The following is a 26,319-nucleotide window of genomic DNA, read 5'->3' on the forward strand; positions in this document are numbered from 1 at the left end:
TGTAAATAACCTAATGTTGCAATGTACATAAAGGGGCACCACCTACTTTCCAAATATGGAAAGACCATCAAGTTCATATGTGTATTGATATGTATCATATTGCAGGCTGTGTATCGTGAATCGTATTGCTACATGGCACAGGTGTATCGTTTCACCCCTACATATTAGTAGTTCACACATTTTATATCAGTTTTTTTTGTCTCCTTCCCTCAGCAAGATAAAATGTAGTCGGGAGAAAATTAATGCTAATAATGTAGTAATCGAATATTGCAAAATTCCCTCCCACTCTGATGCTCTATGAGTAGTCTGCATCCAAGTAAAAGAGGATGAGTATTCCACATGTACCTATGATTTGCAAGTCAGGCTGAGTCTATGTTCTTTTCTGTTTTGGAATCTTCAGGCTAATGGAAAGATTGAATATTTAAGTATGGACTGGGGTTCTTCCATTCCAGAAAAGGTTAGCAAAGCAATAGTGGTGGGTAGGTATTACAATATTAAAAGTATCCCACCCCCATTGTTTTATACTTTGACTTTGTTTCAGCTGTCAGTTGGCTTCTGCAGTCTGCTATGATATGATAGTCTTTTGTGTGTGCCAAAGTCTCACTATTCTTACATAGGTGAATTTGTTGAAGTTTCTGTCATGTGTGACATCGTTGTATGGGCAAATGGAGACCCTGGGTGCTGCAAAACACTTGTTAATTCATAGGTCCCTGACTGATTAAAATGTAAAATTTGTATGCATATTGTTTTATTTCTTCTACTTACAGGCACATTTTTTTATGATGCTCTAAAGAATTTACAATTTTCCAAGGATACATTGAAAAAGGTCAGGAGACATAGAGCTGATTGTCATCTTACAGAAGACCGCAGAGCTGGAAATACATATACTGGGTCTTGCATTAACAGTATGTGCTTGCCTAAGAGGCAGACTTCAAGACCATATAGTGTACGACCTTTCTTTTATGATACAAAAGAAGTTTCAGAGAAGGAAAAAATTCTTCTTGAACACAGAATGCATGGAATTATGTTCATCACTTCTCATACCATTGTAAGTACAGGATCAGAGATAAAGAGTCTTAGAATACAAGAGGAATCTGTGGAAATCAAATTCCAAAAGCCAGCAAAAGCAGATGTCAATGACATCAATGTAAATGCAGAAGCTTTAGATGTCACTGCCCAGACCTCAGATAGTACTGAGTTTGAAAATCTTTTAGTAAGGAATGGAACTGTAGACATCATAGCCCAGAGCTCAGGTGGTACAGCGGTTGAGGATCCCATAGATAAGAAGGTATCTTGGAAAGTCACTACCAAAACTTCCATTATTACAGATTTTGAAAATTTCAGCGTAGAAAAAGACCCTGAGAGAAACACTACCAAGTCACCCAGTAGCACTAGAGAACAAGATCTCACAGGAAAGACAGAGACTACTGAATTCATTGCCGAACATAATGATCCGGAAGAAGCTTTTAAGCTCCGGTCAGTTGAGGACTGTTGTAAAACTTCATTGGAAGCCATGCATGAAGCAGATGTTGAAAGTCATCATGCAGAGTGTCATGTGATTAGAAATGAGGAGGAACATGCAAAGATAGATGATCAATGCCTTCTCCAGGCAACATGCAAATCTCTAGGCCACATAAATGAAGACAGAAGAAATGACCTTTCCTATTATCAAGATATTCACAAAGGGAAGAAGCAACAGAGTGAATCGGGCAAAATATTCGAGTTGGTCAAAAAGAATAAGAATTTAAAAGGTAAACTTTGGAGGGTTCATGTTGTTGCCCTTAATATAGTGACGACGTTAATATGTGAAGAATCTTACAATTGTATTTTGGCGGGAAATGTTGAGTTGCACAAATAAAACAGTATGTTTTAAAATGATGCTTGTCTTAATGTGAAGGAAATTAATTTCAGTAAACGTTTTCTGACTAGCACCTACATTAACATAGTCATAAAAATATTTGGATCAAGACATTTAAACCATCACACTTAAGTGAAAACCATAGACAGGTAGAAATCTTAATTCTGTCAGGAAAATTAGGGATCAGGCCATAGTTAAATAAACATCTAAAATGTGTTGAATTTGTAACCTTCAAAGTGGCTGCATCTTTCTGCTATCTCTCTCCAAAATAAAGGGTGGCTGAGTGGTCTAAAGCACTCTCCATTACAGATCACTGCTATCTCACCTCTGTCTGCATGGGTTTGAGTCTCAGATTCAGCTAATGTGGGAAAGCTTGCCAGTAGCTTCTCGTGGGTCAGTGGTTCTTTCCGGGGTTTTCCTGGGTTCTTCCTCCACCATTAATACTGGCCGCCATGTATAGCCAATCGTGTGCTGAAAAATGGTGTTAAACCCTACAACAACAACAACAACCTAACAAAATAAGTGCTGTAAGCAAGGTAATGTGAACTCCTAATTTGAGGAAAAATTGAGAAATTACATGAAATTGGGCTTGCTGGCACACCTGGATATTATTACCCAATAGCTTTTGAGGCTGTGGACAAAAAGAAAGATTTATATGAAAGAAGGAGAGAGTGTTCAGCCAACTTAGTCACAAAACTGCCTGAACAAAAATATTGAACTTATAACCTGAAATCCAAATTAGAAATCATACTTCAAGTCTCAGTTTGAGGAAATTTAGCAAACATCTACGGTTGTGTTATTATTATAGTTCCACTCAGAGCAAAGACCCACCTTATCAGAATCTGGCATTTTGCACAGATGTTCAGTATTTATATATTAGGAGCTTGTGACCTAATGATATTTATTTCAGTTATTATTATTTCTCTTGTTAATGTTTACAGAAACTGGTACGAGAGATAGAACTGTTACCACAACTACAAGTCAGGAATGGTTAAAGACGAATTCAGATTCTGATAGTAGCTTGTCATTCAGAGACCCGGGTTTGTCAGAGGAGAAAGACAAGATTGCAACATGTTTTCATGAAGATGGGAAATGGCCAGAGTCACCGTCATCAGTCTTTGGTGTGCAGCAAGAGTTTACTCCAGTAGCAAGCACAGAAGAATCTCTATTACTAGTCACAGAGGACCCTTACAATATTTCTTCCCTGAGTTGTAAGAAGAGAAATGTTAAGGGTTCCGACAACTTGTCAGTAATAACAGATTTACCCTCTGACTTTATTTCTTTAGAGTCTGAGAAGAAAAAAAGGCTTTTTTGGTCAGAATCACATGTCAGAGTTACATATGACCATTTCAGTTTTGTTTCCAGGAAAAATAGCAAGAAAAATGCAGAGGATAAAGTTCATTTGAAAGAGGGGGTTAAAATATTCCCATTTAAGAAAAAAAGGATTAGTTCATCGGTGAGAGCTTTCTTTGAAACAGATGATACAGGTCTTAAACAGACAAAATATACTAATGAAACTGAGATTCATATTCCATCAGAGGTGGATGTTTCTCAGCAGAAAGAGAAGTGTGGGGTTGGCATTAATGGAAGAACTGGGACAGATATTGATCTGCAAAAGAAGAAAAAGCATCATCTTGGACAAATTCTGTGGTTTCCAAGAAACTGGCTTCCACTGCCAAGACTTGGCAGAGATGAAATAGTTGGATTTGTTGAAGAACAGACCTGTGATGGACATGGCGTGTCTACCTTGCCTCCTTCTGATCATGAAGAACTGAGAGAAATGTTAAGACAGCTTGCTTCAGATAATGTACCTGGACCACAGATTACTATGAAATATGAGATGCTCCGACTTTGCACAATGAAAACCTTTCCAGGACAGGATCGACCATTTGCCATTAGAATAGTAGGAGCTGGATTTTATTATGCTGGACACCAAGACCAGGTTGTATGTTATTGCTGTGGCAATCGTAAGGACAGTTGGGTTCTTGGAGACATCCCACTGTTGATTCACCAGAACATGGCTCCAGATTGTGGCTTTCTCACACGTAATGCTTTAGTCAATGTTCCAATTAGAAAAGCAAATTACACAGAATCACCATCTCTTGCAGAAGTTCGGCTTCTTGCAATCCAAAGATCTGATGGGTCAAATCAGTCAGACACAGCACAGGGCGAGTCATCTTTGATGCTTCCATCAAGTGAACAGAATCGGGTCAGTATTTCAAATATGTCTCATCAGATGTTGGTCACTAACAAAAGCACACCTCCAAATCAGCTGGTGTCTTCAGAAGGACAAAATGTATCAAACAATCCGCAAACTGTTTCTGCCCACTCTTACTTCATGGAAGAGCCACCACCCAAGTATCCACAATATGCAGTTAAGAACATGAGGATTAACTCCTTCCAGGGATGGCCAGCAGAACATCGACAGAGGCCAGAGGAAATGGCTGAATGTGGATTCTACTATGCAGGTACAGTAGGCTTTGATACACTCTCTAACTTATATAAACCACTATCAACATTTAAGTATTACAGACTGATTTTATTGAAATTGTGAGGGCCTCATCTGACCAAATGGTTCAAAGTGCTCACTTTTACTGATGACTGTCATCTCACCTCAGTCCTAGTGGTTCAAGTCTTGGACTTAACCAATGAGGATATGTGAGGAAGCTTGCCAGTAGCTTCCCATGGGTCAGTGTGGATCTTACTAGGGTTTTCCTGGGTTCTCCACATTATGCTGGTCACTCAGCTTATCTTTGATAGTAAGTTTCCAGGGGAATGCCTTAATACATTTATTCATCTAGCTTTGGTGACAAGCTGTATGTGAGAGCATTCAGAAACATCATTGTTAGACATCAGTGTACAGTAACCCATTATTGATAATTCATTTTGAAACTAGGGATTGATATATATATTCTTAATGCCTTTAGCAACTTCTGTAGGTGTTGGAAATAAAGACATGTTGAGAAAATACATAAAGTGCAAGGCATTAAACACATTGACAAAGGTGCATTTGAAGTGCTATACCCCATGACAAAATTTAAAGCAACCCAAGACCCCTAAATTGCCAGTGTTGAAAATTTAACATACATAGTTTTGTTGACCCATATGTGTGTTCCTGTAATGTTTTTGGTTTCATTTGTGCATGTATAGGTAAGTGTTCATGTGGGAATGGAGGTGATAGTTGCAAATATGGAAGGTGGATATATTTTCAAGGTGTATGTGCATACATTTTATAATTGATTTTATGTCAGACTTCAGGTTTTAAATTTGAAAAATGGATATAGATCATATCTAATTTCATCAATAGACACCTGTAATTGGGTGATTGGGTGTTTTTGTCTATTTTGAACCACATCCCTACATTTGGGCAGGTTTGTGGCAGGGCTGGGGTTCAGAGTTGGTTAAAATGACAGATTTTTTCAGTAGCCTTAGTTTATTGATGACACTTGACATTATTTGCACTGAGTCTTTAAAAGAACCTGACAACATCCTTAGGGTCAATTGTAAAAATAATTGTGAAAAATTATCTGATAATGAAAAACATGCTAATGATAAAGAAAACCATACTTTTTAAATTCCAGGATTCAATGATTGTGTGCGTTGTTTTCATTGTGGTGTTGGATTGCGACATTGGATGAGTGAAGACGATCCATGGATTGAACATGCCCGATGGTCAACTGAATGTATATATGTGCGCAAGATGAAGGGGGAAGAGTTTGTCTCCCTGGTAAAGATGGCAGTAGAGATAGCTGAGAGGGTAAAAGAATTAAATCAGCTTTGCAAGGGTCATGTTTACATAAAAGAGTATCTAATCACTTAATATTTATAGTAAAATTTGCAATTTTGTCCTTTGATGTTTTGCCCTAGTTACTATAGTAGTGTTCCATCCTTTGTAGCAATCTTTACCAACATCCATTTTTTGTCCTTCCTTTTATATATTACTCAACATTTTGGTGTAATGTACAGTTAGCATAGTTCTTATGGATTCCAAATTTATTTGGTATGATCAGGAGCTACTACTGCAGTAAATCAATAATTTTAGCATTATTAAATTTTATAGAATCTCTAATGTCAGCATAATAGAAACATAATGGGAAAAATAATGTGTGTATGGTATCTTTGACTTCACAGTCTTTTCACCTTTAAAGAAAATTGCAATAAAACATCTCCATGGCAAAGTTACTGCATGTTGACATTGTACTATTGTCTTTGACGTTCATTAACTACTGCTTTTACTAAAGAACTGTCCATTCTTGGATAGTTAAGAGGTTGTATGTCACTTGTATTGAGATCTTTTAATCACAAAAAAGAAATGAACTCAATTTTGGTAAATATTTATTTCCTCACTGAGTAGGCTAACATTTTGTGCTTTTAATATATTTAATATTTCATGATTTGAATTACAAGTCTACATTACACGCATTTATTGCATGAACAGTACTCAAAGAAAAATATGTTTTTTAGAAACAAGCACAGGGCAGAGGACTTTTTAAAAATCCCTGACTTTAACTCCACATGCCTTGACTCCAGTTTCCATGTGCCCAAAATTGCCCCTTTGGTAAACATTATTTGTCACACAGTGTTGCAGTTGCGCCACTTAAGATATGAAAAGATAAAAACAAATTCGTATTAAACAAAATTTTTATGTTTAGTTGGAGCTCAAAAGGTTTAATGTAAAGCAGTGTTTTCCTCTAGATCCTGAGGTCAACTATTGTCCAATTTCTTTAACAACATCCTTCTTACTCAGTGGAGACCGCTCCAATGGTCAAGGGGTTAGAATATCTGCCTCAGATGAAGTAGGTCGCGGGTTCGAACCCCAGCCGAGTCATACCAAAGACTTTTAAAAAATGGTACTAACAGCTGCTTTGCTTGGTGCTCAACATTAAGAGGTTAGTGTTAGGACTGGTCGACCTCGTGTCAGGATAATGTGACTGGGCGGGACATCCTGCTACGTGTCTGCGGCATGATGCCCCAGTGCTAGACATCACTATAAACTGTCGCACTGGAGACATAGCGATATGACTGAAAAATTCTTAAAATTACATTAAAAATCCATGTCACACACACACTTACTCAGTATATCAACAGTGTTTATGTTCATTAGCATATGACGTTTGTCTTAATTTATACAGTTGCTGTTTACATATTTGATGTTGTTCATAGGTGTCACTGAATATGTTTAACCAATGGTTCATTGCACTAATGTGAGCGTGAGCAATGGAGAGCTGGATTTTATTATTCATTAAAATTTGACTTGAAGCATCTTGAGCAGTTCAATAGCAATTTTAAACTGGACCATTATAAAATTAATCTTCTCAACTGCACCAAAAGATGACCAACTTTTGATCAAAGACTTGAGAGCCAACACAACCACAATTGATTCTTCATTATTTATAATACCCAAAAAAACAACATACATTTGGCCGAAACTGTTCATATTACAACTACAATAAATTATTAAATTAACAACTTGTCATGCATCAGACTATCAGATTCTTTGAACACTGATGAAAATATTCTTGGCTTTGGTATCTTTGCTTTTTATTTAACAACATTTCTAAGTGATGAGCTTTCTATAGGAATCAGCTGTTTGTCTCTCTTATTTGTAAACTTATTCTCCTATCTTAAAACAGATGTAAGCATATTGTTTATGACTATGTCACACAGGGGTATTTAAGCCTAACACATTGTTAAGAATTGTCACACATTGGTATTTAAGCATAATATACTGTTATGGATTGTGTCGATGGTATTTAAGCATAGCACACATTAAGATTGTGTCATAGAGTGTATTTAAACATAGTGAGTTAGATTTAATCTGAAGCTTGTTCATTTTTTCAATTTTTTTCTTTTTCTTTTTCAGGAGGAGGCAGCAAGAAGTAATAGTGAAGGAAACCAAGCACCAGAACATAGCGGTGAAACAGCCCCAGCTGTTACTGCAAAGGAAGGTAATAAGGAAGATAACCCCCAAGGCAGCAGTAATATCCAAACTAGAGTGGATACAAAAATTTAATTCATCATATTGATGGTATCATGTAAAGTTATTTGTATACCCTGTGTGTTGCAGAATAGAAATTGCATACTTAAATAAATTTAAAACTATGGACTTGCAGATTTTCGGGAAGCAATGATGGTATTGTGTCTGTTTGAACTGCATAATTTGCAATGCATACTCATCATAGATGAACATTTTAGGCACAACATTCCAATGACTGATCAGATTATGTTCCAGAATAGCACTTAATGGACTCATTTCATATGTAAAAGCAAACATACAGAGGACTGGATGTGAGAAAGCTTGTCTGTAGCTTATTGTGTGTCAGTATTTCTTTCTGGGGATTTCCCAGGTTCTTCTGCCACCACTTATACTGGCCACCATGTATAGCCTATCTTGTGCTGAAAAATGGCGTTAAATACTACAACAACTACAACTTTTTAGGTACAATTGGCCTTAAAAAAAAAAATTACCAGATATATCAAAGACCCATGCTTATTAGTGAATATAAAGTCACAGTATCAAAACTTTCATTGACATGATGCTTGTAATGCTAAAATTATATGAAGTAAAGAAAAGGCGAATCATTCATGAGAGCTGAATTACAATGAAACCAATCTTGGCAAGCACATGTTTGTTATTATTTATTGCACACATTTCATTTGGAATGATTACAGATATAATATTCTGGATATTACTTTATTCGATTCTGGATATTAGATTATAAAATTCTGGATATTACATGTTGATAAAATGCTGATTTAAGGGATGTAATACATTACCTGGTATTATTACATTGCAATTATGATTCCTGGTGCTCATCCACAGTCCAAGGTGAATCACCTCCTCCAAATAGTACTTGGAGGTCCTAGAACAAAAAGAAAACATGATTCCAATCTGATGTCTTAGTTACTTTCATTATTCAGAATGTGGTCCTTCTTTTCCATGGACTTCATGTGCTTATAATGTGTTTCTGGGCATTCAGTAATTTTCATTATTGAAAGTGTCTTTTGAATAATTGCTGCCAAACATAACGCTTTCATGTATTGTATTTGAATTTTTTCCCCCAGAGATTGAGTATTTATCCTGTACATGCATCAGATCTGTTAATTTTGTATTTTTTAGTATGCTCAGTGGCAAACCAGTACTTCTTTTTAATCTTCACTCAATAATAAATGGTGGTAGGGTAAGTATCACCCACCCCATAGTTGCCAAATGCAGCCATAATCAAGCTGCTTGGGAGACTCTTCCTGTCTGCTTGACATGCACTATGTGTGTTCACAAAAGTGGATGCCCTTTCTGTGTCATAGCCAGATCATAATGTATGCTATACATAACCTGGACTGAGTAAAAAGCCACTGCTCCTATGAAGCCAGGAACAAGAGACCTGCTTCTTTTTTTTCTTCACAGGAAGACCTCCTTCATTCCCAGGAGTAGGATGGCATTCCCCAGTTTAAGGAAGCCTCTGTCTCCTGTAAGGAAGGAATCTCTTGCACCTACTGGTGCACTGACGCTTCCCTTTGGTAGAAAGACACCAGTGCCTGTGAAGGGAGATGAGCAGCAGTTCTTGGTATAGAGAAACCACCAGCACCCATGTGCAAAAAATGAAGCAGTCATTTTATTTCTCATTTAATTGGTCAGGTTCCATGTTTTTAAAACAGGCAGCTAATAGTGATTGGGTCAAAACACACGCACACACCTTTGTTCAGGTTTAAAGTCAATGCCTACAGAGATCATGGATTGAGTTTTGAAAACCAAACTAGAAAAAGGATTTGGGTTGACCTCCAACATCCGATTCCATTTACTCCATACAAGCAGAGACAGGAAAATGAACCTGTGATCATAAAATCTCCACCACGGAATAAGATTAGAAGGAATATTCCTCTCTCACCTTGAGAGAGAAGACATGATGATGGGTTCTAATGTTTGTAGACTCGACAAACTTCCTAGATGATCTGGTTGTATCATGACTTTCTTTCCTTTTAGTCTCCCACTCATTGTATCAGGTACTGTAAGATGAGGAAGTTTGGACTTTTGACATAATGTATAAGATCTACAAACTCCCTCCCTTGAATTTGTGTTCAGCCTTTTGAGTCACTGGACACCAGGATACAGTTTGGTGAAACTCTCACGGGTGCATTCAAAAACAGACCTATTGTTGCTCTCATACTCGGAGACAGTAAAGGAGTTACCATAGAAGCTATTCTAAAGCCAAGCGGCAGCCAGGCAGTACATTTCAGACCCAGAGTCCTGTCATCAGTTGGAAGATTCACTCCCATATTTGTCCCCTTAAGTCTCACACTCTGGACTTTGGTGCTTCACAGGTATGGATATCAGCAGGAACTTGGACCTGTGTCAATCAAGTCTATAGAAGCTATGGAACCCAAGGCTCATAACATCCTATGCTGACATCTTTGCAGCTGCCTCAGTCAGCCTGTTGATGGAAGAATCTGTCACTGGCCACTTTACAGACTTTTGGAGGCTGTCATTGAAATAATGATCCAAGAGCAGTTGCCAATGTTGCTTTTTGCAGAGGTCTGCACCTCCATAGGAATTCTGCCCTGGATACATCTGAGATGTTACTGGAGCATAACAAAAACCTTTTAAGGGCAGCTTCTTTGATGCACAGATGTTTGGCAGCCTTATCCCAACAATGGTCTTCCAAAATCTATGGCAGTCAGCAACACCAGTAAATGGCCACAGTTATGGACCTGGTCAAGTTTGGCACAGAAGAGACCCACTGATGGGTGCCCTAGAGGGTTGCATCTTATCCTATTCAGACCCACCTCTTCCTAATATCCCAGTAGATGCAAGATGTGGTCTTTTTTTTCAGAGGCTTGATTAAGCCTAATGAACAATGTATGGGGCCTGTCTCCAGTAAAAGAGGACTACTGACTAAATTCATGGACCCTTCTCCTGCAGTAAGGACCTCCATTTCATTATCTCAGACCAAATGAGAATCTCAAAGTGAAAAGGTGTACACCTTTATATGGAAAGATGTAGTAGAAAGGGTGACAAACATCTGAAGCCTAATCTTTCTGGTTTCTGGAGAGGAGGAAAGTTTCTAGTTATTGATTTTTGTCTGCCTAATGACTTTCTTCAGGATGAACATTTCAAGATGGACATGTCTGCCTCAGACAGTAATATCATAAAGTCAGAGGGACTGGTCAGTCTCTAAAACTTCCAGAATGCCTATCTTTACATCGCCATCATACAGGAAATTCCTGCAATTTGCCAAGACCCTGAGGGTTTTCAATTTTGAATTTGTAACTTTGATCTGGCTTCTGCTACTTGAGCCTTCATCAGTGTGATGAGTGCAATAGCAACTCATGTAGGTCCACATCATCCAGTATTTAGAAAACTGGTGGATGCACAATGCTTTCAAATTGCCTTTGTGTGGGACCTGTCGCTTGGTTGAGAGACACTCTTTCACCTAGCCCCGATCCCCAACCAGGATAAGTTAGATTCGATCTTTTAAAACTTTGATTACATGGGTCAGATTTCCTCACCTGTATCAGTACAGTTCATCTTCCTTCTGACAGGATCTCACAGATACTGTCTCTCATAGTAAACCTATTTGAGAAGACTTTGTTTTCTGCTCACCTCTTACACTCTCTCAGGACTCTAAATGTGACAGTAGACCTAGTTCCCCATAGAAGGCTTTAAGTGATGCCTCTCCAGTTCTTGCTGCTTTCAAGCTGGAGACTTGATGGACTTTAAGGGCCCAAATTTAGTTAACATCTGAGTTGGCACTGAAATCAGGACAAGTTGCTAGTAAGAGTTCTTATTCACTCCCTAGAAATTCTCTCCTTCCTGTTGGTGACTACACATTCAGGTTGGGATTTACACCAGGGTTGTTATTCAGGCTTGTGATCTAATCAGGAATCTTCTCTTCATATCAGCAATCTCATAATTATATAAGTGCTGGGGATCATCTATAGCAAAACCCTTGCTTGGTTATGGTTTTATTCTTCTGTTTGACTAGATCTATATAGGAAAAATAATAGGTCAGAACAATCTTTTTCTTGGTCCCAAAGGTACCACAATATTTTGATAATCTTAAAGTGGAGTGTTCTTTCAAATGAACTGATCTTTTACCAAGATCTTTAATGAGAATCAAAGCCCAAGGGTTGAGGACTATTGCTGGATCTTGGGCATTTCTTAATTATTTTACTCTGGATGATTTCTTGAAAGCTATATTCTGACAGTCTCTCAATACAATATCCATTCTGCCTTCAGTCAGTGTCACACAAAAGTGAAGGCATTTATGGCTTAGGCCATAATGTGTCAGTTGTCAAGTGATCTTCCATATTTCAGTAGAACACCCTAACAGTATGTGTTAGTTCACTTTGAAAGCTTATCTTTGGGTTATTAACCTCCCACCAGGTTAGGTCAGCAATGGCATAATAGCATGTAATGCAATGGGATAAAACTAATTTTAATTATGTAATACAAATCTACTATTACTGCATACCGTCTCCATCCCAACTATGATGTCATCTTTAGTCATGGTCAAAGTCACCTTAGCCTCACATATTATTATTTGTGGTATCATTTGGTGTTTTATACATGTTACACATAGAAAATTCTTATGTGGGTATCTTAACCAAAATAACAGTTGCCATGTAATAAAATATTTTATGACAAATATCACCTTCTAACTCATATTATCTAATAGAATACAAATGATTTCCTTCAGTAGCTTCCAGCAACAGTAGTACAGTTAATTCCACACCTTCTAAAGACATAACAGCCAGCACAAGAGTCACAGATGGTAATGCCACTGGTGCAGCAGCATCCAATCCATCTTCTGGCAGTACAGAGATACAGAAATATCTGTTGACAGATGCTGCTCAGAGTGTACTGGACATGGGCTACCAACCAAAGTTGGTGCAGCGGGCAATTGAAAGAGTACTATTAAAAAAAGGTCAGTCTTTCAGTGGCACAATATTTACTGTTTGTTTTGCTTTAGAAGAAAAGCAAATATTAATCAGATCATCTTTTTATATCAACGATAAAAGGTTTCTTATATGTATGCCCTAGAATTTGATAAAGATTATCTGTCTACATAAGAAACCATCATCTTGGATGGATTTTAACAAAATTATGTGTAAAAACATTACTTTGTTACCTTGTAAAAAAAATCTGAATAAAAGGGGTGGGGCATTAAAATGGATTTCATTATTATATTTTAATCTTCCCCTGCAAATATTGAATTGAAAGCATATAATTGAGAAATAAGGATCATGTGCAAGTACCTTGAATCTTGTAGAATCATTATTCAGTTGATAATAATACAGATTATAATAATAGTCATAATAATACAATTTTATTTAGGTAGGATCATCAAGTAACCAGTAGTAATACATTAATTAATTAACATTAAAACAGTATGTTTAGCAAGTATAATTCACAGTTTACATACATGCATACATATGTACATACATACATATAGATTCCATCTAAGTAATTATTTGCATGAGCCATTCGTCCATTTTGGTAAAGAGGTCTAACTCTACTCAATTAATGTTCATAAGGCTTAATACAATAATGTAAGTAATTCTTTGCATGAGGTTTGCTACCCTGTTGGTAAAGAGGTCTAACTCTACCCAATTAATGTTCATAAAGCTTAATAGAATAATGTAAGTAATTGTTTGCATGAGCCATTCATCCCTTTTGGTAAAGAGGTCTAACTCTACCCAATTAATGTTCATAAAGCTTAATACAATAATGTAAGTAATTGTTTGCATGAGCCATTCATCCCTTTTGGTAAAGAGGTCTAACTCTATCCAATTAATGTTCATAAGGTTTAATACAATCATATAAGTAATTGGAATTGTGAAAATACTGTCACCATCTTTTATAATTCTTACAGGGATCTGATCTCATGATAGATCTGTTTTATAGAAACTCTGATTTCATAGGTTTTCTAGTTTTATGCAAATTTTACAATTAGTATATATTTCTTCAGTATGTGCAATGGAAAATTGGCTTGGTGTTCCTGACTGGCTTACTTGTCTCACAACTTCTTAAAAAAATATGTATTCTTTCATTTAGGTTTCACTTTGCCCTTAATACAACCAATTGAAAATATCTCAATGGTGATCCATGATGAAAATGGCTAAACACCAAGTTTTCTCTTTAAATGTTAGCTAGATCAGGTTTCTTTTGTGAAACATGTTCTTAAACATCATCCACCCTAATTTTACAAACTTGAATGCACAATTGTTCAATATTTCTTTGCTAGGAACTGAAGAACTGACGGGACAAATTATATTGGAGGCCGTATTTGAAATTGAAGAAGAGACTAAGGTACAGCTTCAACCCCAACAATCTGCACAGTCTCTTGGAAAAGGTAATTTGGGCTTTATTTAAAAGATTGTTCTTTCACATCACATTAATGTTGGGAAGAAGCTCTGCTATTTTGTTGAATCTAGCAATCACAGAAAGATGAAAATTTGTGTCTTTCCCTTTTGTAAACTTGAGATTACAAACCATATCACTTTGTTTTGATCCACAGATGGTGAGCAAGTATTCTCGGTAGTCTTTTTCGTTTTTGCTGATAAAAATGAGTGCCTAGGACTGCAAAAATGCTGTTTTAGATGAATTCTATTTTTAAAGAATAACAAGAATTACTAATAATAATTATTTATGACTGCTAAGACTAAAATAACGTACATATGGTAAGTATTGTTTTGTATCAATTCTCCATCTCTTGTATCGATATGTGTATCATTATAGCAAGATATCATTGCATCGATATAATGATGAATCGTTTCAACCCCTTATCATTTGTGCCCATTGCTTGGTTGTTTGCTCATAAACTGCTGGCATTTTCTTGGTTATTAAGCATCAAACATTGATTATTTGCTTAGATGAATGCTCAGTATGTTATTTTCAAAACGAAAATTTGCCATTCTTGCCTCTCGGAAATTTGATAAACCATGTGAACAAAGTGTCTAATGAAGAGATTTAAGGACACATAGGACATAATCTTGACAGCAATCTTTATTATAATCTTGGGTCAGGTGCAGATGGAAGAACAAAGTGTTGCAGAGTTGCCTCCCCCATTTTTTCAAGCATTATAGGATTCACAGATGTGATGGCTATTCCAATAGTTGACAAGACACTTGCTGGCCTCAAGTGAATTTATTCCCACAGCATTCACAGATGTGATGGCTATTCCAAGAGGTGACAAGACACTTGCTGGCCTCAAGTGAATTTATTCCCATAGCATTCACAGATGTGATGGCTATTCCAAGAGGTGACAAGACAGTCATTGGCCTCAAGTGAATTTATTCCAATGTCCCTCTTATTTCTCCAATGACCCTACAGCATGTGGAAGTCATCCCTGTCTGACTGAATTTAGGGCCAGTTAGGTATATGGGGTATTTTTGGGACATGGATGATCCATTGTGCCATAAGTCCTGTTCATGCAGTATTGTTATGACTGTCTAGCAGCCAGTCCATATGGTCAGTCAGTCAGCCATACTTCATAAGTGTGCAGAAATCCAGCACTTCATTAAACCAGCTGCATCATGGTAGGCCAAACTATACAGGGATCCAGTTAGCCACTTTGCTTTCTGGACAAATCAGGTGGTTACCAGTGCATCAGTCCAACTGAAAATGAGGCTGTCTGTCCACCCATAATTGAGTAGACTGTTAAACATGCTGACATTTCATACCAGTTTAACCCTGGCACTTGCCTGTCAGCCAATCCAAAAGCTGTCTACAGGCAGTAGATGGTAGGGAAAACAAATAATATAATTTTCTGTGAGCTTTAACTTTGATCTTGCCACTTGGCAAGATAGCAGTCTTTTTCATGATTTGTAAAAATGTTTATTTGGTACTGTTATTCATGTGATAAAGTATTGCCATCATGAAATTGTTATCATGATACTATTATAAAAATGGTGATCCAACCTTAGATTTATGATAGCATCCTTGTATAAGAGAGATTATGTTTATTAATAATTTTCTATGTAAATCTTTTGTGGCATAGAATACATATGATCTCATTCTCAGTCTGACTTTTGCTTAATATGCATGCCTCACTTTGATGGGAAGAAAATAGCATGGTCAACATATTCGATTGGCTGGGCAGTGAATCCCACACCAAAACTGTCTACTCTTCTGCACATGAGATTCTCACGTGAGATCTAACTCAGGTTAGTCTCATGTACAGGAACTGTTAACATGAACAATTCCACAGTGCTATTTATAGGGTCATGTGAGGTCTAGGTATCATATAAGATATGATTTTTGAGATGTACTTCTGTGGTTTATTATATTTGAGTTGGCTAAACAGGAAGAAGAAAACTGAATAGTCATATAATAAAATTATTTTTAAAACAAGGCGACAGAACATATTTATTATCCTTTTTGTCTTGTGATACACCAAAATGTTTTTCTTCTTTTTTATTTTTTGTTCTACAGATTAACAATTAATACAGTAGATGGTAGGCTAATTTAACCTCTAGTTAAATGAAATACTATGTTCATGTAACTGGTAAGTGATGATTTTAGATAGCTGCTAGAAGACGTGTAGTTTGTGAAGCAATTGTTGTGGTCAAAAACATCACACTTTCACTTCAGTTGAATTCTCACACGACACCACATTATCATTAAAATTAAGAAAGTTGAAAATCTGTTATTAACATTATTGTTTCACCTGTAAATGACAAGACAGAAGCATTACTTTTATGGCAGACAGTGTCTTCATTTTAGTTCTGTCTTAAAATTACTATACTCGTGAATATTTCATCCTGAAATGCCAATATTTCAGGTATCTCACCTGCATCACCAACATAATAACGAATTACTGCATACCAAGGAACACTTGGTAATCTGTTTTATTATAAACCTATAAATGTCCCACACCATTCTGAAGTACTATGAGGGACACTAGTGATTTCCAAATTAGTATCACCACAGTCCAAAATGCTGAACTACTTTATGACATCACATGAATGACTCCACCCAGTAATCAATATGTTAACATTCTTATACGATTGAAGCAAGTCAAATAATCATGTGGATTTCCCTGACCATCTTCGTGTTTTATATCTGCATTTGGTTGGAGTGGGAAATCAGTGCTTCATCGTGCAAAAGTGATGGATTTCAACATCTTTTCCAATCATTTGTTTCAACAAAATTCTTCCAAACAATGGAGGATTGCAATTCTTGACACTGACACCAAGTAAATTCAGCATGAGTGCTGTCTTTCATGACAATGTGCAGGTTGTATTTACCAGAGTAGACAGAATATCCAAATATGTTATGCAGTGCTTCATCACCAGTTAGAAACCATTTTATACTTTAAAAAGTAGTTACAGTAAATCAGTGAAATAAATGTCCTTAAATAGTGTATAACGAAAGCTTGATAAGTTTAGTACAATAATCATGAAATCATCTCCCATTAGTATGTAACATTGGCAGCGGCAGATATTACTCTGTCTTTTTTGTCTTCTTGAAATGAGTTCATATTATGTACATATTTGAGATGATATAGCTTTCATGATCAGCCTACTGCACTAATAATGCATTTGTATCAAATGGCTCTGATAATTTATGATGACAATTTGTGTGACTCCATTCATATATATATATGGAATGTGTATTTAGTGTTGCCCATGTTTTTCAGTAAGTCGCTTCTTGTCATGTCACATTCAGCTCTAACTTTTGAAGGAATTCATTGACAAAATTAAAAACAGAAAGAAAGAAAATCAAGATCATGTTTGAGTCTCACTATTTTACAACATTTATGGAGTTATGGCCCCTGTTTGATGCACTTAAGCCAGTAGTAATGATGCCCCATCTGCTTAGTAGGTCCTGTTGGTAACTTAGAATTCCGGTTAATTATTGCTTATATTAATTTTTCAGCCAACATGAATAGTGAAGCAAGTAATAAACAAGATGGACAGCTAAGTAAGTATAATATTTATATATAATATGGACATAATTTAAAGATATTGGATGCATTCTGAAGTATTATAAAATGTAAATGAAGGAAATATAATTCCACTAAATATTACTCTCATCGGCTTGTCCTGATTGCTAGGTCTCCATCTCATGTGAGGGAGACATATTGGTTTGTCCTGTCTCTCCTGTCAAACATTATTGTAAGCAAGATAGCTTAAAACATATTGAGCCAAACCAGACCATAGTGGCCATTTAGATACAGCATGCACAGAGTGTACTGACCATGTATCAGTCACCAAGTTTCAGTTCTCTTTGCTGAGAATTTTGGTGAATAATGTTTTTTGTTGTTGACCTGGTGAAAATTGGTTCCCTTGAGTGATATAGTTAACCACAAAACTAAATTAATACCCACTTGCAAGTATAATTGGTGCATTATACACCTGTATCAACAGAACTGAGCACAACACAGTTATACCCGATGCAGCTCAACAGAGAAGCACCAGTTCACACAGCCACATGAACTGCATATATTAAAAAAGATTGGTACATGTACAGTTGTCATTTTGTTGGTGTTTTTGCTGCAGATGGCTTGTTTTTGATAATCCATCTATGGGCATGTAATAATCTTATGATTTCAAACCATTTGTTTGTGTTATCTATAACACTGTACATGAGGCTCTTGACAGTGCGTGTACATTTGTTGTCTTTTGGTTGCTTTTGCTGAAGATAGTTTGTTTTATATTTTCAAAGGATGCATTGAAGCATGAATTAATGTATTTCTGTCAGATGTCGAAGAATAAAATTTAAGTGCTGTGAGGGTGTATATAGTCAGAAAGATTTTATCTACTTTCAGAACTATTTTTATGGTGATGTCTTGCCAGGAGCAATTTTTAGTTACTTTTTTAAATTTTTTTATTCCAATCCTTTTATTCACCATTGCTTATATTCGACTTCCTTGAATTAGGTATGTTTGATCATGTTACATGTGTCTGTATCAGACATGATTTTTTAATTAGATTTTTCTTCATATAGTCCGTTTTTTTATATCTTCTCCGATCCGGTTTTTTAAAACGGTCTGTCCACTCCCATTCCGCAATGACGTTTGTAAATTATTTGTTCCATATATTAGTTAGCACACGACTCTCATAAAGAGTATTCTGATTGTTCAAAGATTTAAATTCATCCAATGAATCTTTGTGTAATGGAAACTGATGGCAATGGAAAGAATAAGCATGCTTGCAAAACATGGCGTCCTGAGTTAAGAGAGACTGTGACACAAAAAGTTTAGATAAAGGTTTAAAAAAACATGGAAATGGGAATGACTGGAGCGAAAATTTGACAGAAACTTAGTTGGTTAGTTTATAAGAGAACTGAATGCTAGAGGACTGGCATTTTGTGACCTCTGCAATAAAGATCTGAATAATGGTAATCGTGGTTGGAAGAGTTTGGAACAGCACCTACAAAAGAAGCTGCATCTGGAAAAATTTAAGCTCAGAAGGCATCTGGAAAAAGTGCAGTTAATTACTTTAAGAAGAAAGATTTCTTGCATGAGAGAACAAATGTATCCCTCTGTCAGAATATGCGCACTGCATGTCACCAATACAAGCACCAGCTTGAGAGGAAAAAGGCTCACATTGAGAAGGAAAAGAAATGATTGCACATTGAGCCAAATATGTTAGTGGTGATGAAAAAGAAAAGCTAAAGAAATCTTTGCCAAAGCCGCAAAAAGAGCTTGTCTGGCATATCAACAGGTTGTGTCCATTGGAGAAAAAGACTAGTGAATGTATTGGATTATTTTTATCTAGTTGATATACTTGGGTGTTTATTTTACAGATTTGTTATGAAAAGAGAGAAGTATAATATATTTGCTGAAAAAATTTAGAAATTATTGTGACTTAATTATGAAGTTAACACTGAAATAACTTAAGCATCAATAGTATTGGAGAACAAATTCATGTGACTATATAAATATTGTGAAATTATTGAAGTCAAGCTGAACATATTTGGTAAGTTTAATAGTTTTTCAGAAGATTATTTTGGTTTATTTTATGATCATAAATTGCACCAGGAGCAGATTAGTATGAGTGTAAAATGCGCCTTTGGCCCCCTGGATCGGGGCTACTGCCCCTCGATGACCCATTGGGGGAGGACCCCCAAACCCCCTTAAAAATTTTACAGTTTTTTTATGGAAGACCAAAATCATGTCTGCTGTATGTGATCAAGTAACCAATTATTTGTAATGCTGAATGAAAACTGATTCTTTTTCTTAAAAGTTGGATTAAAGAAATTATCCAAATTATTGAAGCCAGACAATGTCCAAATCAAGAGTTTGGTAGCTAATTGACTAGTTTGCACAGATTAATACAAAATCTTGATTAATTTTCATGGAATGGTTTCAGCATTATACATTTTTGTACAGTTTCTAGAACGCCTTTAACTAGCACATATTTTGAAGTTATTGTCAGTAATTGACTCCTACACCCATTTCCTGGTCCTCCAGATATTTGGTGTGTGGCAGGAGGGAACAATGGCAATGTTAATATTACCTTGTTTGGATAATCCTTGAGACCCTTCTGTTTATTAGTACTTTTCTTTCTTTTTTTTGCAGGGGCTGAAGCAACAGAAAATGCATCATCTGAGGAATCGCAACTTGATCCAGAAAAGATAAAGAGAGAACACAGAGAATTACATGAAGCCACACTGTGTAAAATCTGCATGGAAAACACCATCAGTGTGGTTTTTCTGCCCTGTGGTCACCTTGTGACATGCCCTGACTGTGCTCCAGCCATGAGGAAATGTCCAATCTGCAGGACATTGATTAAAGGGACAGTGAAGACATTTTATGGCTAATTTTTGTTTCATCTGAGTCTTGGCATCAACTTCATTACCAGCTATGTAAACCAATATTGCTTGCAACAGTGGTTATGTATTATTGGTTGCTTGGTTTGTTTTTCATCAGCTAAGCTTGTTACCAATCATTAGGCCAATTTTCCAACCTGATTGGGAAGATTTTTACAATATAGGCTTATATCACTGAGATCTGACAGATTTGATAAAAGTAATTCCATGCATATTAGTAAGATTTTTCATCTAATTGACTTATTTCCAATGTGGAAGAAATATCTCTGGTTTGATTTGGTCAAACTTCAAATATAAGCTTATATATCATCAATATTGCAATGTTGGATCAAAGTTGTGCAGTCATGTGATACCCCTCCCCCACCCCCCGCAAATCCTGCAAGAATACAAGTTTAAAGGAGGAGAAGTTGCACAAAAGAAATGAAAATCCCAGATGTTCGAAAGTCCTAAATGTTTTATATAATAGTACATTATAATTAAAATTAAATATAGTAAATTTGAAGTTTTATCTTCTGCATTCATAATTTGAAACCCAGCACAGTTTCGTTTACATAAGCCAGTACTATTCAGCATGGTTTATATTTAGAACTGTGATTCCCAAGAAGTTAACCAATGTGTATGCATAAGTAATTGTGCCATTAAAAATATAGAAATTGCTACTGCATAGCAGGGTCATACCAATAGCTGCTGTACGTAGCAGTTACTAAATGTTTTCACACGGTAAATGAGCAGATAGCTAATTTTTGTCCAGCAAACTGCTGTCAAAAGGAGGATATAAATGCCTAATACTGTCATGCTCTTGGGCAAATGAATCAGCTGGAAATGCTCCACTTGAAAATCTGAGATGTGTTGTTGGTGTCTGGCTGCTGCTGAAGCAGACAAACATGGCAGACAGTGTGGAGGTGATGTAAATGTTACTGAGGAGAGAGAGAGGATGAAATATACACATACTAGATGATGTTAGACCAAAATGGCAAATGCTTATCCAGTTTGAAAACAGTGATTTAAAATCCTTTTATTATCTGGGAGTTACCAGACATTGAAGGGGGCCCAGAGTGGCCAAGTGGTCTAAAGCGCTCACAGTTCCGGATCACTGCCATCTCACCTCTCTCTGCGTGGGTTCGAGTCCAAGGCTCAGCTAGCGTGGGTATGTGGGAAAGCCTGCCAGTAGCTTCTCGTGGGTCAGTGGTTCTTCCCTGGGTTTTCCAGGGTTCTTCCTCCACCAGTTATACTGGCCGCCATGTATAGCCTATCTTGTGCTGAAAAATGGCGTTAAACCCTAGAACAACAACAACAACCAGACATTGAAGAGGGAGAAAGTAACAGACTTTACCCAGAATCCTCATTAAATGGTACGTTATTGCTGTAGTACAGAGTGTAATGCTTGAACTATACTTACTCTAATTAATAGTTATTTAGATTGATAAGTAGATACATTTGAGTGCTTGTCAAAAGTTCTAGAAAAATGGGTGTGATCAGTATCTAATAAACCATTTCATAATTTTCCTCTCCAGGATGGGTCATTACAGAAATACATTTTTAATGACTGAAAATGAACTGGTTTCACTCTTAGCCCTATGTGAAGCTCTTGATACTGTTGATTATGATTACTACAACAGTTATCAAGTTACAATGTTACAAAACCCTTAATACAATCACTGACCCCAGCCTGACAGTTAAGTCAGCAGACCTCTGAGAAAGCTTGATGTTGAGCTACACTTTTTTTTAACTAGTCCTTTATCATGTTGTTTTCTGCACATCTTTTGTGATCAGAGTCATGCATTCTTTTATCAACAGTTAATATCGGTGCAAAAAATAAAAAATCTAACCAGGGAATGGACTGGTTTTGCCACTTTTTTAATTTTTGTTTTGTATGTGTGGAGTAGTGATATTTTTGGTGTATTTGTAATTTGACAATTTTATTTTATTATTCAGAGATATACATTGCACACGCATTTAGATTTCTCATGCAATACCTAGAGCTCTATGTGTGAGGTTCTTCTACCTGTAAGAAGATATAAGAAGAAAATTATGTCAGTTCATACATAATACAATTTTATGGAGCAGTAAAAAAAAAACTCTCTTTAGTTCATTTAAATTTGGTTACAATTACAGCAAGTTAAATTTATTTGAAACTTCCGTATTGAAAAACAAGCATGAAAAAACAGTATGCACTTTGTGGTTCCAATTCCTATGCTAAATTTGACGTATTCCTAGAATATATATACCTGATATATATATATATATATATATATATATATATATATATATAGAAAATAACTATGACATATATACTTAGAACATGTATACCTAGAATATATACCTATAACATGTTTACCTAGCATATGAACTAAGAGACGCAGATCTAAGATGTTAATTATTATTCACATATATCTGTTCATGATCATCTATATGTGGAAGACATCCAATTTGTAATGGTATTGTTATGTATATTTGATTTAATTTAATTGTTTGTTTGTTAGTTTTAAATAAATTTTTTATTCCATTGCATGCTGTTGTAATGTAATTTTATTTACTGGAATTTAACATTTTCCAGAAATTAGTTTGACCTGACTGTTTTTTCTTCATAAACACCTAATTGTTAGAACTTTGTATTTAATACTGACCTTGATTCTGAGTCAGTAAGAGTTGAAGTAAACAACTTTTTTTTATTATTTTTTTTATTCTTTCTTAGTATGGGATTTATAGACTGAAATCGAGGCTGTACTGGGAGTACGTCTTTAAACATCTAGCAATTATTTAATTTACTTATACTGCATCAAGTACGCATGTTTCATTTTTAGATGTAAATGTAATAAAAAATATTGATAAAACTATCTCTACAAATATTCATATCAAAGAAACTAATATCCACCAATATGTAGAATATTCTTCATGTCATCCCATGTCATGTAAAAACGGTATGCCATATAGCCAGGCCAAAAGATACCAATGCATTATTTCAGATGATTGTCAATTACCAAATTCTTTGAATAAATTATGAACTTATTTCCAAATAGAAATTATCCTACATACATAATTGATTCTGCACTGAACAAAGCCTTTAATCTTACTCAGCATGAGGCTTTAAACATAACAGAATGTAAAATAGAGATGTAATTCCTTTCACAATACAATATAATCCTTCATTACCTAATATAGGTCATATAATTAATAAATATTATAGTCTCCTAAATTTATCCAATAAACCTAGCATCAAATCACTTTTCAAAATTAAACCAGTTCTCGCTTATAGAAGACTCAAGAATTTGCAAGATTTTTTAATCAGAACTAAACAGACAGAAAATAAAAAAATACACTTTTCGTCACCTAAATGTAACAGACATCAGTGTTCTCAATGTGCAAACATAAGAGAAAATACTTCTTTCAGTAGTGCTAATACAAAAGAGGTATTTCCTCTACGCGATAACACTAACTGCATATCAGCTGATGTGATTTATTTAATAACCTGTAAAAAATGTAGCATGCAATATGTTGGACAAACACTACAACAAGTTTCTAAGAGAATGAATAATCATCACTTTCATATAAAAAATTATAGAGATCCTCAGTTTTCCTCTAATGTTTCAACACACTTTAACACCAATAATCACTCTCTACTTGATTTTTCTTTCATGCCAGTAGATATTGTGCATGGTGACATGAATAGACTCCTAAAAGAAACTTATTGGATTCGTAAGTTAGATGCTCTGTCTCCTAATGGACTTACTGCTAATGCACTATATAAAATTGTATAATTTAAATTGATATATTGTATATCCTTTATAACAATATAATTATATGTATGACTGTTTGTCTCTAGTTTATTTTATTATTTTACTAATTCAGGTTTCATTAGGGACTTGTGTATCTTTTAGATCCTGACATATATAATTGTTATGATGATGCATATAAAAGTGTCAAGTTAAAAGGCTAGCATTGATTTGAAAAAAGGCGAAAGTTGAGTTTAAAAAGGAGTACAGAGTAGAGAAAAGAGATTATCGAGGAGACTTGTTAATAATAATTTATATGATTATGTAATGCCAGTCATGTAATTTATAAAGACTCGTATGTTATACTTTGATGTCAATACTACAAATACCATTATAATGTCTGGATTTATTTCTAACCCAAGTAATGCAAGCAAGTCATGTAATGACGTAATTGTTGTTTTAAAATAAAAGACGTAATCTGTTACTTTCATGCCTGAAGAAGCACACATTAAATGCGAAACTAGATGCACAGAATTTTCGGCATTTGTGTTGTTTTTTTATCACAATTAGCAATTATTTTGAAATTCTGGTTTTACCGGAGGGTTGACCCTTATCTGGGCATCTGTTTTGCGCAGTAGCCAGATTTAATAGTGATGTTTTGAGAAATAATTTCAGTCAGGCAAATCAAATATAATACTTAAAGGTGTTTTGTTGTGACCAGTTTGAGTTGGAATTTTATTGTATGGAATTATTAATTCTTTTTCCTTGAAATATTTAAGTGCTCAAACAGAATTCTTGGACAGAGACGTTTATTGAAATTTGATTTGGAATTCAACACTGGAATCTTTTTTTCTGTGGTTCAGCAAAGATCTGTTGACACTTCAGTACTATACTGAATATGGCATATGTCATGACCTTCCATTTTGGATGTTCATTGGGACTCAAACTCAAATTTATTAGAACATTTTATTACTAGGACTTCTAATTTTTAATTCTTGGATTATTTTTGGATTTGATTCTTAAAACCGTAAGTTCTTTTTCTCTGCAATGGGCTGATTTCGCTGCATGGACTATATTTGTGACATTCTTCTTAGCGGCTTCATAGATTTGCTTATGAATAGTGAGTCTGGTGGAAAGCCAAAGCTTCTCAGCTTTATGGCGGTCTCTTTTAGCAGTACAAAACTGGTCCCTAACACTGCTATACCATGGAGAACACTTTTGAATCGATACTCTGCACTTGGTAGCTGGAGCATGTTTGTCGAGCACTGAATGCAGGCAGTTATAGAGTTGTTCTGCTGTAGGAGGTAAGCAACTTGTTAGGTTTGCTTGGATGTCGTGCATTAGTTTGGTTCTATTTATCATACTGAGCCTTCTCTTAGTAGCAGATAAAGGTGGATGGTTAGGGACTGATACGTCAAGACGGCATATAATGCAGAGGCGATCTGATGCAAGGTCATGGGATACCAGGGAGGACTGTTGAATGTTATGAGTCTTACAGTAGTGAATATCAAGTCAGCAAAAAGTGAGTATTGAGTACAGAAAAGTGATTATAGATGGTAGAAAGCAAATATCTAATTTAAACAGTGAAAATTAAGTACAAGAAAGTGTCAAGATAAAAGCTAGCATTGATTTGAAAAAAGGTGAAAGTTGAGTTTAAAAAGGAGTACAGAGTAGAGAAAAGAGATTATCAAGGAGACTTGTTCATAATAATTTATATGATTATGTAATGCCAGTCATGTAATTTATAAAGACTCGTATGTTATACTTTGATGTCAATACTACAAATACCATTATAATGTCTGGATTTATTTCTAACCCAAGTAATGCAAGCAAGTCAGCAGTGAGCCACTTGTCATATTTTTTTTTCTGATGAGCAGTCATTCTTGACAACTTGCATATGATGAGAGCTTAGATGATTATATGTAAAAGAAACATTTATTTCCTCATCGTGAGTTGGTTTCTTTAGTCTTTTC

The 26,319-nt window shown here is 35.6% G+C and overlaps 1 protein-coding gene across 3 annotated transcripts in view; it reads left to right on the forward strand.

Moving 5' to 3' along the window:
* Nucleotides 1–26,319, forward strand: part of LOC149796498 (uncharacterized) — a 206,355-nt gene that overhangs the window by 19,648 nt on the left and 160,388 nt on the right. Inside the window, exons 4-11 of one of the 3 annotated variants that reach the window (XM_089961216.1) lie at nucleotides 768–1,751; nucleotides 2,800–4,326; nucleotides 5,440–5,615; nucleotides 7,722–7,806; nucleotides 12,553–12,780; nucleotides 14,101–14,208; nucleotides 17,736–17,780; nucleotides 20,383–26,293. In XM_089961216.1, coding sequence (XP_089817342.1) covers nucleotides 768–1,751; nucleotides 2,800–4,326; nucleotides 5,440–5,615; nucleotides 7,722–7,806; nucleotides 12,553–12,780; nucleotides 14,101–14,208; nucleotides 17,736–17,780; nucleotides 20,383–20,624 — 3,395 coding nt within the window. In that variant the 3' untranslated portion in view covers nucleotides 20,625–26,293. Of the gene's footprint in view, nucleotides 1–767; nucleotides 1,752–2,799; nucleotides 4,327–5,439; nucleotides 5,616–7,721; nucleotides 7,807–12,552; nucleotides 12,781–14,100; nucleotides 14,209–17,735; nucleotides 17,781–20,382; nucleotides 26,294–26,319 lie in introns of those variants that run through there. The other 2 variants (XM_089961214.1, XM_089961215.1) reach the window with 2 other exon arrangements.

The sequence above is a fragment of the Sinohyriopsis cumingii genome, chromosome 6 (assembly GCF_028554795.1).
Source record: "Sinohyriopsis cumingii isolate HCF-2022 chromosome 6, ASM2855479v2, whole genome shotgun sequence".
Classification (NCBI taxonomy): Eukaryota; Metazoa; Mollusca; class Bivalvia; order Unionida; family Unionidae; genus Sinohyriopsis; species Sinohyriopsis cumingii.